The 13605-nt window shown below is 31.0% G+C and overlaps 2 protein-coding genes across 2 annotated transcripts; one reads left to right on the top strand and one right to left on the bottom strand.

Annotated features, from left to right (window-relative positions):
* Positions 1-3976: 3976 nt before the first annotated feature.
* LOC125055686 (NADPH:adrenodoxin oxidoreductase, mitochondrial) lies at positions 3977-5994 on the bottom strand. The gene is made up of 4 exons (XM_047658160.1): positions 5605-5994; positions 5363-5519; positions 5172-5291; positions 3977-5093 (listed from the first exon to the last, which is right to left on the bottom strand). Exons 1-4 carry the CDS (start codon positions 5781-5783, stop codon positions 4146-4148), a joined length of 1404 nt encoding a protein of 467 aa, XP_047514116.1. The 5' UTR covers positions 5784-5994; the 3' UTR covers positions 3977-4145.
* A 1210-nt stretch (positions 5995-7204) lies between these two features.
* On the top strand, positions 7205-13589 carry LOC125056082 (mitochondrial-processing peptidase subunit alpha). The gene is made up of 12 exons (XM_047659016.1): positions 7205-7441; positions 7509-7735; positions 7808-7887; positions 8090-8230; positions 8550-8687; positions 9112-9249; positions 9605-9742; positions 10414-10486; positions 11589-11721; positions 12535-12700; positions 12884-13016; positions 13357-13589. Exons 1-12 carry the CDS (start codon positions 7383-7385, stop codon positions 13530-13532), a joined length of 1602 nt encoding a protein of 533 aa, XP_047514972.1. The 5' UTR covers positions 7205-7382; the 3' UTR covers positions 13533-13589.
* Positions 13590-13605: the final 16 nt, after the last annotated feature.

The raw sequence follows: 13605 nt of genomic DNA, 5'->3' as shown, positions 1-13605 counted from the left end.
ACATATTTTCGTGTTATTTATTCCGGTTTATTCGTAATAGAAAGTAATACATTTATGTTTTGTTAAAGGGACCATACTGCTAACTTCGCCAAAAAAGAAACTGCCAAACTGGTGATGCTTCTCAAGGATTACACAGTCGTAACCTGCAAACAACTGATCACTGCAGCAATCTACAAAAAGATGCAGCTTGGAAATCTCTGTGACGTTTTCAACTCAGATGGGTCTAGACACCGAAGTGTTAAATTTAATATACATTTAATGAAGGTGTAGGCACATTTTTATATTTATTCTTGTATAGCTGTGTCCTACAACAAAAGGAAAAAACCTTTTAACCCTTTGGAAACAAGGAAGCGGATTATGATCCACACGGATAAAAAAATTGAGGTTTTGAAACAAAGACAAATAAGAGAGGATGATTTGTTCAATTATGCTAAGGAAGAGCATCAAAAACATTTGCTGCACCAATGAGAGGCCCACCAAAAATCCATACTGCATAAAGAGGAGGTGCACCAAAAAGTGATGCAGCAGATGGAAGAAAGGCACAATAAATATATGTAGCAGCAAAAAGAGTTGCATCAAATTGAGGTGAAATGCAAGAAGAAACAATTAGAAAATATTTAATTGCTACTTTAGGGTTTCATATAAATTTTGTAATGTTTTTTTAATAAAAATGGTTTGTATTTAAGTTATGATTAAACAGTTTATTAATCAAGTCAAATGTTTTATTTATAAATTCTTGTAATAAAGTAGGTAGATGCTTACTCACAAATGTAATAAAAGCCCTAAAGAATATCATAGGTCCCTAACTAATGTGTAGCTGTAGTTTTTAGTATAAGTACATACTTGTATGTACTTATAATAATTATAAGTTAATATTATTAGTAATATATAAATAATATTAACTCTAATTCATTATGTATTTTATTGCCTATAATATTAACTTATAATAATTATAAGTTAATATTATAGGCAATAAAACACATAATGAATTAGTAATATACTTAATTATATACTGCTGCGGTTCTGTAGCTAGTAATGAAGCAAAATAGGTTTGTATGAGCTGCTGTCTATATATACTCTTGATCTTGTATTTTATTTAATTATAATAATTATAAGTTAATATTATAGGCAATAAAACACATAATGAATTAGTAATATACTTAATTATATACTGCTGCGGTTCTGTAGCTAGTAATGAAGCAAAATAGGTTTGTATGAGCTGCTGTCTATATATACTCTTGTTCTTGTATTTTATTTAATTATAATAATTATAAGTTAATATTATAGGCAATAAAACACATAATGAATTAGTAATATACTTAATTATATACTGCTGCGGTTCTGTAGTTTGTAATGAAGCAAAATAGGTTGGTATGAGCTGCTGTATATATATTCTCTTGTTCATTGGCAGTTTAAGATCATTCCCAATTTCAGTAACAATCCAGAGCACTGTTCCCTTCGATAGGGGGTAACAGTGACAAAAATCTACATCATCCCAGGTTTCTAATGGCGGATGACATTGCCTAAATATTTTTGGTCACTCATTAACACATTCTCATATAATATTATCGTCTTCTTCATCGTCTCATTAATTAAAGTATCTCAATATGTTTAAATTCATCATTAGATAGTAATAAACGTATTTATCATAGTTTGATTTCTGTGACAAACAGCTGTTACTATATAAATTACCAGCGGCCATCTTTTTAACCCTCCGATACTGAGTAGTTAACTTTTTTGACTAATGGTCAGATATTTTACCATTGGATGCTCTTACCACGGATCAAAAAACGCATTTTGCTGATATTTAACTAATAGTAACGATTTTTTACCAATAGTTGAGTTAACTACGGATCAAAAAACCGGCCCTAAGTGACAATAGGTCTTTGTGAAAAAGCATGGCTAAATTTCTTTGAAAAAATAATTAAAAAATGTGCGTGTACTAGTGAACACACGTTAGAATTTAGAAATGAAACTTCTTTATGACCTAATTTTGCGAAAAATTATCTATATGCAACTAACTTTACAGAAATTGGTTAAATAAAGTTAAATTAGATAAAGTTTAACAAAAGGCTTTTAATATCACAGACTTGAATACAAATAATACAATTATTTCATTTTACCTTATTACCACTAAGATTATTACAGAATTTCATAAATTGTAATATAATTTTTAGTATCATTGTTATAGTTATTATAAATTTTTGTTATTAATGGTTTAGAATCTCTTCGAATCAACCGTGGTAGGGACGAGAAAAAGACGCGCGTAACGGTCAAATGTGACGCGTAACCGAAACATGTGACGCGTAACCGAAAAATGTTACACTAAAATTTTTTCCAACCCCGATAAAGAAGTTTCACTTCAATAATTAAAACTCCTTTATTTATTTAAAAGATACTACAAATGTCATTATGGTCATTCAAAATTCTTGGCATAGCTGCTAACGTCACGCATATTCTATTTCTTTTTACTTGTAGATTGTCTTATTCCCATCTCGCTCGCGCACGCTCGGCGCCCATACTGATAATTTTGTGTCACGGTGCGCGCTCATCGTAAAATTTCACTCTCATAAATTATTCATAACGCGCCTAAACAAGTATAACTTTAAAAACGCGTACAAAAATCGATTTTCACTTTAAAAAAAATTGATTTTAATCAATTTAATTTATGTCGATTATTTTTTCACATCCCTATTTGTTTCCCAATTCCCACGACCCACTTGGTGGGTACAACTCCGTTACTATTTCGTTCCATTTTTGTTTCCTTACATGAGATCAGAGACAGTACATCTCCACTTTATGACTTTAGTCCTTCTAAGCATCTTTAAATTTTGTTTTTATTTTAATATCGCATAATTTTATTTTATCTGTCCTCTTGTTATACTTCTTTCAATACAGTTTTGTATTGAAAGAAGTACGTAGTTTTCAGTTCAACAAATTTTATTCGATTTCCTAGTTGTTCTGACTTGCGCAGTACTCGTAGTGTTTTTTTTTAATGGCTCTGGCACGATTTGTGCATTAGCCAGCGTCAAGTATATGATTTTTTTATAATTCGTGCTTGTCTTTAGAAATTCGACCGTGTCCTCCATGTACGGTTTAAGCACTCGCCCGGTACCGCACAACCCTCCCAAAGGCCGAGAACAAATTTAAATTGAATTAAAACTTGCCCTCGATCCGGGAATCGAACCCGGTACCCCTCACCTAGCTGCCACTTAATAAGACCGCTAGGCTATGAGGCCCCTAAGTGTTTTTTTTTATCTGTTAATAATGTATTTGTAAGTTTTGAGGCAACCACTATAAATAATGTGATTTTTAATATTTCTTTCGTAACAACGTTTAAATCAGACATTTGAGTGCTTTATTGAATTTTTGTGTTTTTATTTCTACTTTTAGTATTTTATGTAGGTATTTCTTTCTTACCAGTTTGTGTATTATATTATATTCTTTTACGACTTATCCCATCTTGTCTTTTGTATGGATTTTGCATCCCGAAGTCCCTATTTTTAGTAGATCTTTTAGCCGTAGTTAGTATCTTTATTATTCATGTTACGTATCATGTCCTTTTTGGCATTAAGTTCGTTTAGCGCCTTTTCTATGTAATTTTCATTATCTGGAACCATTTAGTTTTTCTTTAATTTTTACGGCTTTCTAATAGTGTCATATTATATCAAAAATATTTTTATGGTTTAAGGACAATGGGACTTTTTACTGTGAGTTTGTAATCAAAATGTCGATAGCTAAGTAAATCGAATGTGCGAATATTTATATTATAAAAATAAATAAAATCAGTCTAATTATATGCTTTAAATTAAAGTACCTACTCTTCTGTAAAATTGTGTTATCACTATCAATGAAAGAGACCACGTGAGTTCTTTATATAAAACTGCAACCAGACTGATTTTCTTATGAATAAAGGGATTATAAAAAAGTCACCAAAAATATTATTAGGGTTGTGATAGACGTGATTTAAAGAATATTGATAAAACATAATTTTTATTTTATATAATTATTTATATTCAACTATTTATAACAAAAATAAAAATTTGCATATAAAATGTATTCTTACAGTACTATAGCTTAACTATGTAAAATGATCTAACTTGTTTGATTTTTTTTTCGTGAGTCTTCAATTTCACTTATAGTTTTTATTCTGCAGCAACTTCTAACATTTTGCTAATACAAGTTAATTTTTCTCTTGGCTTGCCAAACTTTTTGCCCAGCTCAATTTCAAACCTATTAATTTTTTCCCATCCCTGCCAAGTTATAACAGGGCTGTTAACATTTTTAAGAATGTTTTTTAAACCTTCAAAGCCATCTTTAGACGATTCACAATTCTTTAGGTCATGACAAATATTTATTGCCACTTGGAATGCGTTTCCCATTGTATGTATAATAACACCCACTGGTCCAGTGCCCAACCATCCAGCAACATATAATCGTCCAAATTCTCTTCCTTTATTATCTATCACTCTTCCATTTTCATTGACAACACATCCACTAGTTCCAAAAGATAAACCATTATCTGCTTTTATAATTTTATATCCTATACTCCGAAAAACTAAACCGCAATCAATAGTTTCTATATTTTCTGTCGCAATACACCTCTGATTTTCTATATTGTCACCAAATAATTTATTACATATAAGCTCAATCCCACTAACTTGACCATTATGAACTAAAAATTTGTGAGGACTCCTAAAAAATATTGGTCGAAAATAGTTTTCGTATGAACCAGGTTGTGAACTTTGGTTGTCCAATGATTTCAACATGAGCTCAGTTAGTCTCTTGCGAGGCCTCTGGAGGTTGACAACTGCTTCAGCAACACCTTCAAAATCTTCCTTTCTCCAAATAGTGAGACAGTTAGGTAATTTCAATTGTTCCCGTAACTCTTTTATTGTAAATGCAACTTGTAGGGGCCCTCGTCTTCCAATTAGGTATAATTCTTTAATGTTTGACTCGGATATTGCCTGTAGTGCAAATTCAGTTATGTCAGTTTTCTTAAGTAAATCAATTGGTGACATGAGTATTCTTGCTACATCTAATGCAACATTTCCTTGGCCAATAATAGTTCCAGTGCGTCCAGAGAGATCAACCTGTAAATAATTTCAATTCTATTTAAGTAAAATATCAATATTTTGAAAGTGTATATAGTTATAAAAATATATTTTTACTTTTAAATCTTTATCACGAGGATGTCCATTATACCAACCAACAAAATTACGAGCTGCTATTATATTTTGTGCATCTTCATTCTGAATACCTAAGGTTTTATCCTCTTCTGCACCATATGTCTAAAATCAATGAATTTGTTATTATATGTTATATTATTTTTAACTAATCAAATTAAATAAGCAATTATTACAAGTAAAACTGCATCATAATGTTGTCTTAAATTATCCAGACTTATATCTTTGCCTAATGTTATATTTCCATAGAAGCTAATATTTTCTTGGTTTGCTAATTTAGTAAATTGATTAATACAATTTTTTACTTCAGGGTGATCTGGTGCCACTCCATACCTAAAATAACAAACATTAAAAATTTTAGTAATATAAATTATGTAATATACTATATCATGTTTATTACTATTACACGTTAACTTACCTAATTAATCCAAAAGGAACAGGCAACTTTTCGATAAAGTCGATTTTAACTGGCCTGAGATTCTTAGATAAATGCATTGCAGCATAGAAACCAGCTGGTCCTGCACCTACCACGCAGACTTGAGGAACAGTTCTTCGAGAACAAAATCGCCTCAGAACAATAGAAAAACAGGGTTTCATGATGCTACTTACAAAATTAAAATTTCAAATATAATTTTATATTTAAATTTATTTCAGTATAACATACGATGTGGTATTTTAACATTATTTAATAGATAACAAAGTAAATAAGAGAGACATCATTTGTTCTAGAACATGCCACTGAATATACCGTATATATTCTGTTTAATAATTAAATAAAAGGCCTAAATTTTTTTCGGGTATTTTGATAATATTAAATACCAGGGCAGATACCAGTGTTGCCAACTCGGATTTTGAAAATTACGTAGGTCAGATTAAACAATTACGTAGATTTAGCAAAAATTGTATAGGAAAAGTTCGTAGATCTACGTACTTTTTTTTATGAGTGAAATGAAGAGGGTAGGGTTGGTAAAACTGAATAAAAAGAGTGTTATTTTTTTGAAATGGAAATAAAAAAAAATATATTCATTATTATTTTCTGGTAAATTAAATTTGTACATGTTTTTATTAAAAAGTTTAATATGATCTTGCGTTGGCCCAGGATTACTTTTCAGATCACTTTTTGTAAAATGTAACCCTGTGAGGGTTTCAGTAGACTGAGGTCCGTTTCTGATGTTAGTTTTCATCAAGTTTATTAAAGAAAAACGTCGTTCAACATTTGCGCTACTATGAGGTAATGTTAATAACTTTTGTGTAAATTGGGCTAGGAGGGGAAACTGCTGAGTTGCATCTCATTTTTTTTATTTTGGCAATATGACGCCAAAAGTCATCTGCTTTGAATATCTGATCCTCTTGAAATGGTAGATTTGTGTTTCTTAAAGTTCTCCATTCCCGGTCTGATTGTTTTTAACTTTTTTTTTTCGAAAGTAATAGATATTATGCCTATTCAGCCTAATGAATTTGGATATTGTGCAAAATTTTCAATTTGATTAAAAATACGTAGATTCTGTGACTGAAGTTCGTAGGTTTTCAGAAAAGGCCTAAAATACGTAGATCTACGTAAAAAGACGTAGAGTTGGCAACGCTGGCAGATACTGCAAACTAAACACCTTCACACAGATTGAAATTCACAACCACAGATCGTAAATGTTTACAACTTCATTATTGTCAATTACAGTATATACTGCGTATGAAATGTATATTCCAGATTCCTCCGTTCATTATGTTGGCTAAGCTGAGCTACGTGTTGCTATTACATCTCAAAATTCATATTATAGAGGAAACTGGAAAGCAATACATCTAAACCAAATATAAACTCTAAGCGTGACTATAACTGAAATATCAAAGCTATAATACTCCAAGATTTAAATTGTATACTACTTGGATATACTTTTGATGCATATTTGAAATTACTTCGAAACTTTGTATCACTGAATTGAGAACGTAGTCTGTTGAATGTTGATGAACGTCTAGTTTTCTAGTAAATAGTCTGTAAAATGTCAAAGTCGTTACAAAGCACAGAATATAAAAATAAAATTAATCTTCCAAGTTCCACTATCCCACTGAAATAGTAATTTTGGATTTTCAGTTTTTTAGTTTAATAAAAGGACGCTCAATGAAATCATAATAATATATACTGGGATATCCTACAAGTTATTGAAATAACATCGATGACAAACTAAACCAAAAAACTGAAGAATGTCGCATTTAACAGATATAAAACTACTGTTTTCTAGGTTGTCTTCTATAAAAGCTAGGTAAATATAGCAGTCACTTTATTAATTATTTTGCGGACACATATTAAAAATTTTGACATTTTTATAGTATCAATACATTGCGCTATGGAGTTCAAAAATTTAGCCAGGGTGACAAACCACTGCCAAAAGGAAGTGTCACACCTTTACCTCCACTCTCAGAACCAATGCCTAATCTCCCCCCAGTGGTATATTCTTCAGCAAAATCTGAAGATAGCATAACAGAAGTTACAACCCTTAGTAATGGATTAAGAGTTGCATCAGAAAAGAAATTTGGACAATTCTGTACAGCGGGAGGTATTATCCTATCAAATTTAATGTGAATTGTTACACTTTACCTACATTTTAAAATCTTCAATTATTTTACAGTTGTCATTGATTCTGGACCGAGATATGAGGTTGCATATCCAAATGGTATTTCTCATTTTCTTGAAAAATTAAGTTTTGGAGTAAGTATTATTTATCTTGTATCCTTTGAGTAGTAGTAAAACCTTACTTTCTAAAAATAATGTTTAAATAAGATTTAAACTAATTGAAACAATTAATTGATAATAAGATCAGATACTACTACTATTATATTCATTAATATGATTCCAATAGATATAAATTATTTTTTTATTATGAATATTAATGTATCAATTTTAATTACAGGCTACACATAAGTTTCCAACTCGTGATGTAATGCTTAGAGAGCTAGAAAGACATGGTGGTATTTGTGACTGTCAAGGATCCCGAGATACCACTGTATATGCTACAAGTGCTGATTCAAGAGGCTTAGAAGCAGTAACTCAGGTACATAAAATATATTTTTTGTTAGGTAGTTAAATTATTAATCTGTTCTATAAACAATTATTTTTATAAGGATGGGCTTAAAGGGCCATTTTCTGGGCAAATCCCATATTAGAATGAATACTAATTAGAAGTAAAAATCTAGCAGGTACATATATAATTTACATAACAAGTAAATAGTAAGAAAAAATATTGCACTTATGATTCTACAAACAACAAAAATAATTTTGTAATATTACACTTTTAAGTTTTAATATTATATTTTAGTTTTTCTTGAAAAATAATTAGAATGCCTCTTAAGTAACACCATTCAATTTTTAAGGTATTGGCGGAAGTAACATTACGGCCACAGCTTTCTGTAGAAGAAATAGAGGCTGCACGGCAAGCTGTTGCATTTGAACTAGAAACCTTGGCAATGAGGCCTGAACAAGAGACAATTTTAATGGATATGATACATTCTGTAAGTTTTATTTCAATTGTGTACCTTGATAAAACTTGTACATAATGTTGCTTCTTCTGATGTACAACTCACTGAACTCAAATTCTATCCAATTTAAAAAGAGTAGAAGGTAAAATAGGTATATTAATATCTTTTGAATACAATTTACTAATAGAATACTTAGTTGAACAATTATTGCTATATATTTTTTTTATGGAACCTGGCAAATATTTTATAATAATAATTGTGTTAGGTAATCGCAATCAGCTCAAAAACAGAAATTAATTAAACACTTTCAATGTCTCTGCTTCTTCCCAATTGAGGGGCTCTGAGACAGCAACCAGCAACTATAATTAAGTATAAGTTATAATTACTATAAAGACTATAGACTTGTAGCATAACATTTTAGTGAAAAAATCATCTGAAACACATTTTTAATTTATAGGCAGCATACAAAGGAAACACTCTTGGTCTTCCAAAGACTTGTCCCAAAGAAAATGTAAATAAAATAGACCGTGGAGTGATTATAAACTTCCTAAAAAACCATTACACACCTGACAGAATGGTTGTAGCTGCGGTGGGGGTAAGTTAATCAATTCAAACCTGTCAAAATAAAAAAATAGTTTTAATTATTTAACTGAATTCTCTTTGGAAACTTCACTAAAATTTCGTATTTCTAAAGATATGTATTATATATAAAAGAGTAGAGTCATTTATCATACAGACATAAAGATGTGATTTTTTTTTTGTATCAATGTTATATGTGCTAAATATATTTATTTAGCATTATGAGTTATTTTAATTAATTTTATTAATCCATTGATGTATGTAAAAATTATATCTTGTTCCTTCATAACTTCATAAATGAGACATGGTAAACGTATGTCTGTATATATATATATATATATATATATATATATTAAGTCACTTCATTTCAGGTTGAGCATGGGCCATTTGTTGAATATGTCCAGAAATACTTTGTGGACTCAAAGCCAACTTGGTATTCCCCTGATGATAAGGAATTTAAACCCATAATAGATAGATCTATTGCTCAATACACCGGAGGAGTAGAACAGGTATTAACAGACCCCATTTTTTAAATACTAATGGTAGATTTAAATACAGGAATGTGTCCTTTATTCACCATTCTTTTAAATTTTATCATTTTAATTTATTATTTCAATTCACTACTTTATACAAAAACTGAAAATAAATCTTAAAATTAAAATCGCAACAATTTTCTATTGTTTCTCCTATATTATCATGTTTAGCTTTATTTATTTATAGTTGAACTTAATAAAATATAACAATTATATTATAATTGGGAAGAAAAAGTAACTTGCTGTTTAATAAATGGGCCACAATACAAATATACAAATTTGCCTTTGCGTTCAAGTATTACGTAACGAATTTTTTTTCCTTTTGTAAAACGTTACGATGCGGGGCGGGGATTAAATTACGCGTTATTGTTAATATTTTTTTCGACTTACACCAGATAATAGTAACTAAAGGGTCACTAGGTGGTCACGAAACGTTTTACTTTACTTGGGTACTGAAAAACGTTACGGCGAGTTAAATGAGGGGGGGGGGGGTGTTTTATAGTCTCCAAAAATTGCGTTACGTAATACTTGAACGCTCCCTTATGCCTTGGTGGACTAAAAACACTAAATATATCTGACATTTATTGTATTACAATACTAGGCAGTTGAAAGATTTGAGATTTTCCAATATAATTTTAATGTTTTAGGAAGACTGTGAAATTCCGCTTTATCCTGGCTCAGACTTGCCAGAATTGGCTCATATAGTTATTGGTATAGAAAGTGAGTATAAGTAACTGTAATCATCTCCACTAGCATTCATGTTGATTTAAAATACCATAATAATAAATAATAGTTTAAAAGTGGGTTGCTCGATAGACGAAAAATATGGCACAGAGCGCCCCACGCTTTTTCACAATAATACCAGTATCTTTTGTTCATTACCATTTTCAGCCTAAATTAGGAATTATTTTTCATTTTTTAGTTTGATGTGCTTTAAAAGCGTGTGTTCTAGTTTTTTAAAACTATTATTTATTTTTTAGTTAATTTTTTTCATTTTTTTTTCGGATTATTGCATTGTCATCGATCTTTGACAGGTGCGCAAAGTTTGAATTAAATCTGTCCGTTAAAAGTGGGTCGAAATCGAGTCCGAAGGAGTCGGTTACATACAAACATACATACATACAGGTGAAGCTAATATAAAGCGTGTAAAAATAAAGTGTTTTAAGTCGTCTTAATAGAAAGTCCAATCTAATTGGTGGTTCTACTATTGATTATTTAAATTAATGTACTATTTATTTTAACGGGAAAACGCCCAAACCCTTATCTCGAATAATTCGCATAGTAATAAGTTATTAGTTATGATAGATATGCATAACTTGTGCAGCGCTCCGGTAGTATTTGGAACTAAATTGAAGTACGAACACATCGTACGAATAGGATTTAAAAAAAAACATTTATTCATATAGGTAACACAATGTACACTTATGAAAGTAAAAACAGAAATGAATATAAAATGCTTTTAATTTTACATTTACTGCCAGTTCTCAAATCAAGGGCGTTGAACGGAAGAGATTGACAATAAACTCTCCGTCAGTCTTTTTAATCGTTAAGTTTTACACAATGTTTGTAAAGAGCTAACATTACACCATGTTCCACATCACATCTTAAGTAATTAATAATATTTTTAAAAAATCGTGTGATTAACCTTACTGTATACCTAGCTTTCAAAGAACGATGTGATTGTTATTGAATACAAATTCTTAAATTACATGAAAATTCAATAATAATTTACACAAGAATTAAATTTTTTTGTATTTGAAGGGTTTTGATCATTCTTTTTTACTAAAAATATTCTATACCATGTGTCGCACTTGGCTTTCAGGTTGTTCTCATGGTGACCCAGATTTCGTGGCCACATGTGTTCTAAACATGATGATGGGCGGAGGAGGGTCTTTCTCAGCTGGTGGTCCTGGAAAGGGCATGTACACACGTCTATACACTAATGTACTTAACAGGTAACTTATGTATGGTATACAATTAATTATTTTTAACAGACTTTAAAATGCCCTTATACCCATTATAAGGGCATTTTAAAGTCTGTTATTTTCTATTGGTTTAGTTTATGTAATATATATTGTGTTTGTGACCCCATGTTAGAACTTTAAGACTTGCTGGTGGAGAGAAAAATAGAAACCCTCCCCAAATTCATAAAAAAATCTAAGTAGCCCAATGGTGTCCTTTTGTAAAACATTACGATGCGGGGCGGGGATTGAATTTGTTAATATTTTTTTCGACTTTCCAGTACTTTACACCACATAATGGTAACTTTTAGGTATAAAGAGTCACTAGGTGGTCATGAAACGTTTTACTATACTTGGGTACAGAAAAACGTTACGGCGCGTTACATGGGGGGGGGGGGGGTTTTGGGAAGGCCAATAATCTCAAAAAAATGTTAACATATTATATAAAACACAAACAAATATTATCTTAATCTTATTCCAACAATAACACATACAGTTCATATTTATAACCTGCTTTTTTTGGACATATAATTGTCGCCTTACCTTAAATTGTGATGTGGTAAGACACAGACACGCGATACGATCCTTGTAAAGCCGCATATTTAAACATCTTTAAAACACTGTTTTTCGGCTCACATCATTTGTTACGATACTCAATCTTGTCTTTTCCAAGTCCACGCACGAAGCATTACTAATTATTTAATATTACTTAATTTTTTACTAACTTTCATACTAGTACATTGTTGCTTGATTGATTTGATAAACGCTTCTTATTCCTTTAAAATATTTGACACTCGTAAATTGTAGATACCACTGGATGTTCAACGCGACCGCTTACAACCACGCATATGGAGACACGGGCTTATTCTGTGTGCATTCTGCGGCACCGCCGAATCGTATTTACGACACGGCGCTGGTTATAGCCCGGGAGTTGGCCAATATGGCTGGCAAAGTGGGCGAAAATGAATTAAGGGTAAGCTCTTTGACTATATTCAAAGTGTTTCTGCCTCTGTTTCACCTATATTGTTAAAGCTTAGTGATTAGTCTATGGTATATACCAAAAAACAATCGTTTTGCTGGGAATCGAATCTCGTCATTATGTGCCTCATCAAGCAACGAATGTATTGTAGTTATAACTATATATATTTATCCATAGCGGGCCAAAACTCAATTGCAATCCATGCTGTTAATGAATCTCGAGGCTAGACCCGTAGTGTTCGAAGACGTTGGAAGACAAGTACTTGCTACTGGGAAGAGAAAGCCACCATCATATTTCATCAATGAGATTGGTAGGTATATTTTAAGAAATTTAATTCCGATCAAATCTATCTATCATAATACATATAATCAATCTATAGAACTATACATGGTATATATGGTTTAGTAATCAACATTCTATTGAAATAAATATAAGATGCATATATATTGAACCATTAATACATACTAGATTTATTCACAAAAATTATGTACTTAATTTCATAATTAATATCAAGATTACTATCGAACTATAATGACGTAACAGTGTTGTCAATAACAAAAAAGCAATTTAGCAATGCGGCGTCGAATCCCACGACGGTTCTTTCACACAGACTCTATTGCATAATATTTCATAAAATTTATTTTTTACAGAAAAAATAACAGCTGATGATATAGTCCGTGTGGCGCGTCGTATGCTCAGTAAGCGGCCATCTGTTGCCGCGAGAGGCAAACTCAGCCATTTGCCGGCCTTCGAAGAAATTCAATCGAATATGACCTTAAGCAAGAGCGACTCGCAAGGTCGAAGATTAAATTTATTCCGTGCATAGTATTAGCACATTTATCTAATTTAAACAGTTATTTTAAAATAAATTTAATTTGCGGTTTTCTATTATTTTATTT

This window comes from Pieris napi, chromosome 14, assembly GCF_905475465.1.
Source record: "Pieris napi chromosome 14, ilPieNapi1.2, whole genome shotgun sequence".
Taxonomy (NCBI): Eukaryota; Metazoa; Arthropoda; class Insecta; order Lepidoptera; family Pieridae; genus Pieris; species Pieris napi.
This window is presented reverse-complemented; position numbering and strand designations above follow the sequence as displayed.

What these genes read in the sequence shown, in the direction of transcription:
- LOC125055686 (XM_047658160.1), bottom strand. Translation starts at nt 5,783, where the DNA reads ATGAAACCCTGTTTTTCTATTGTTCTGAGGCGATTTTGTTCTCGAAGA. An exon ending in GTTCCTTTTGGATTAATTAG is followed by an intron (nt 5,520 to 5,604) that starts GTAAGTTAACGT and finishes TTGTTATTTTAG; the next exon opens with GTATGGAGTGGCACCAGATC. An exon ending in CTCGTGATAAAGATTTAAAA is followed by an intron (nt 5,094 to 5,171) that starts GTAAAAATATAT and finishes AATTATTTACAG; the next exon opens with GTTGATCTCTCTGGACGCAC.
- LOC125056082 (XM_047659016.1), top strand. Translation starts at nt 7,383, where the DNA reads ATGTCGCATTTAACAGATATAAAACTACTGTTTTCTAGGTTGTCTTCT. An exon ending in TTGTCTTCTATAAAAGCTAG is followed by an intron (nt 7,442 to 7,508) that starts GTAAATATAGCA and finishes ACATTTTTATAG; the next exon opens with TATCAATACATTGCGCTATG. An exon ending in TGGGCGAAAATGAATTAAGG is followed by an intron (nt 12,701 to 12,883) that starts GTAAGCTCTTTG and finishes ATTTATCCATAG; the next exon opens with CGGGCCAAAACTCAATTGCA.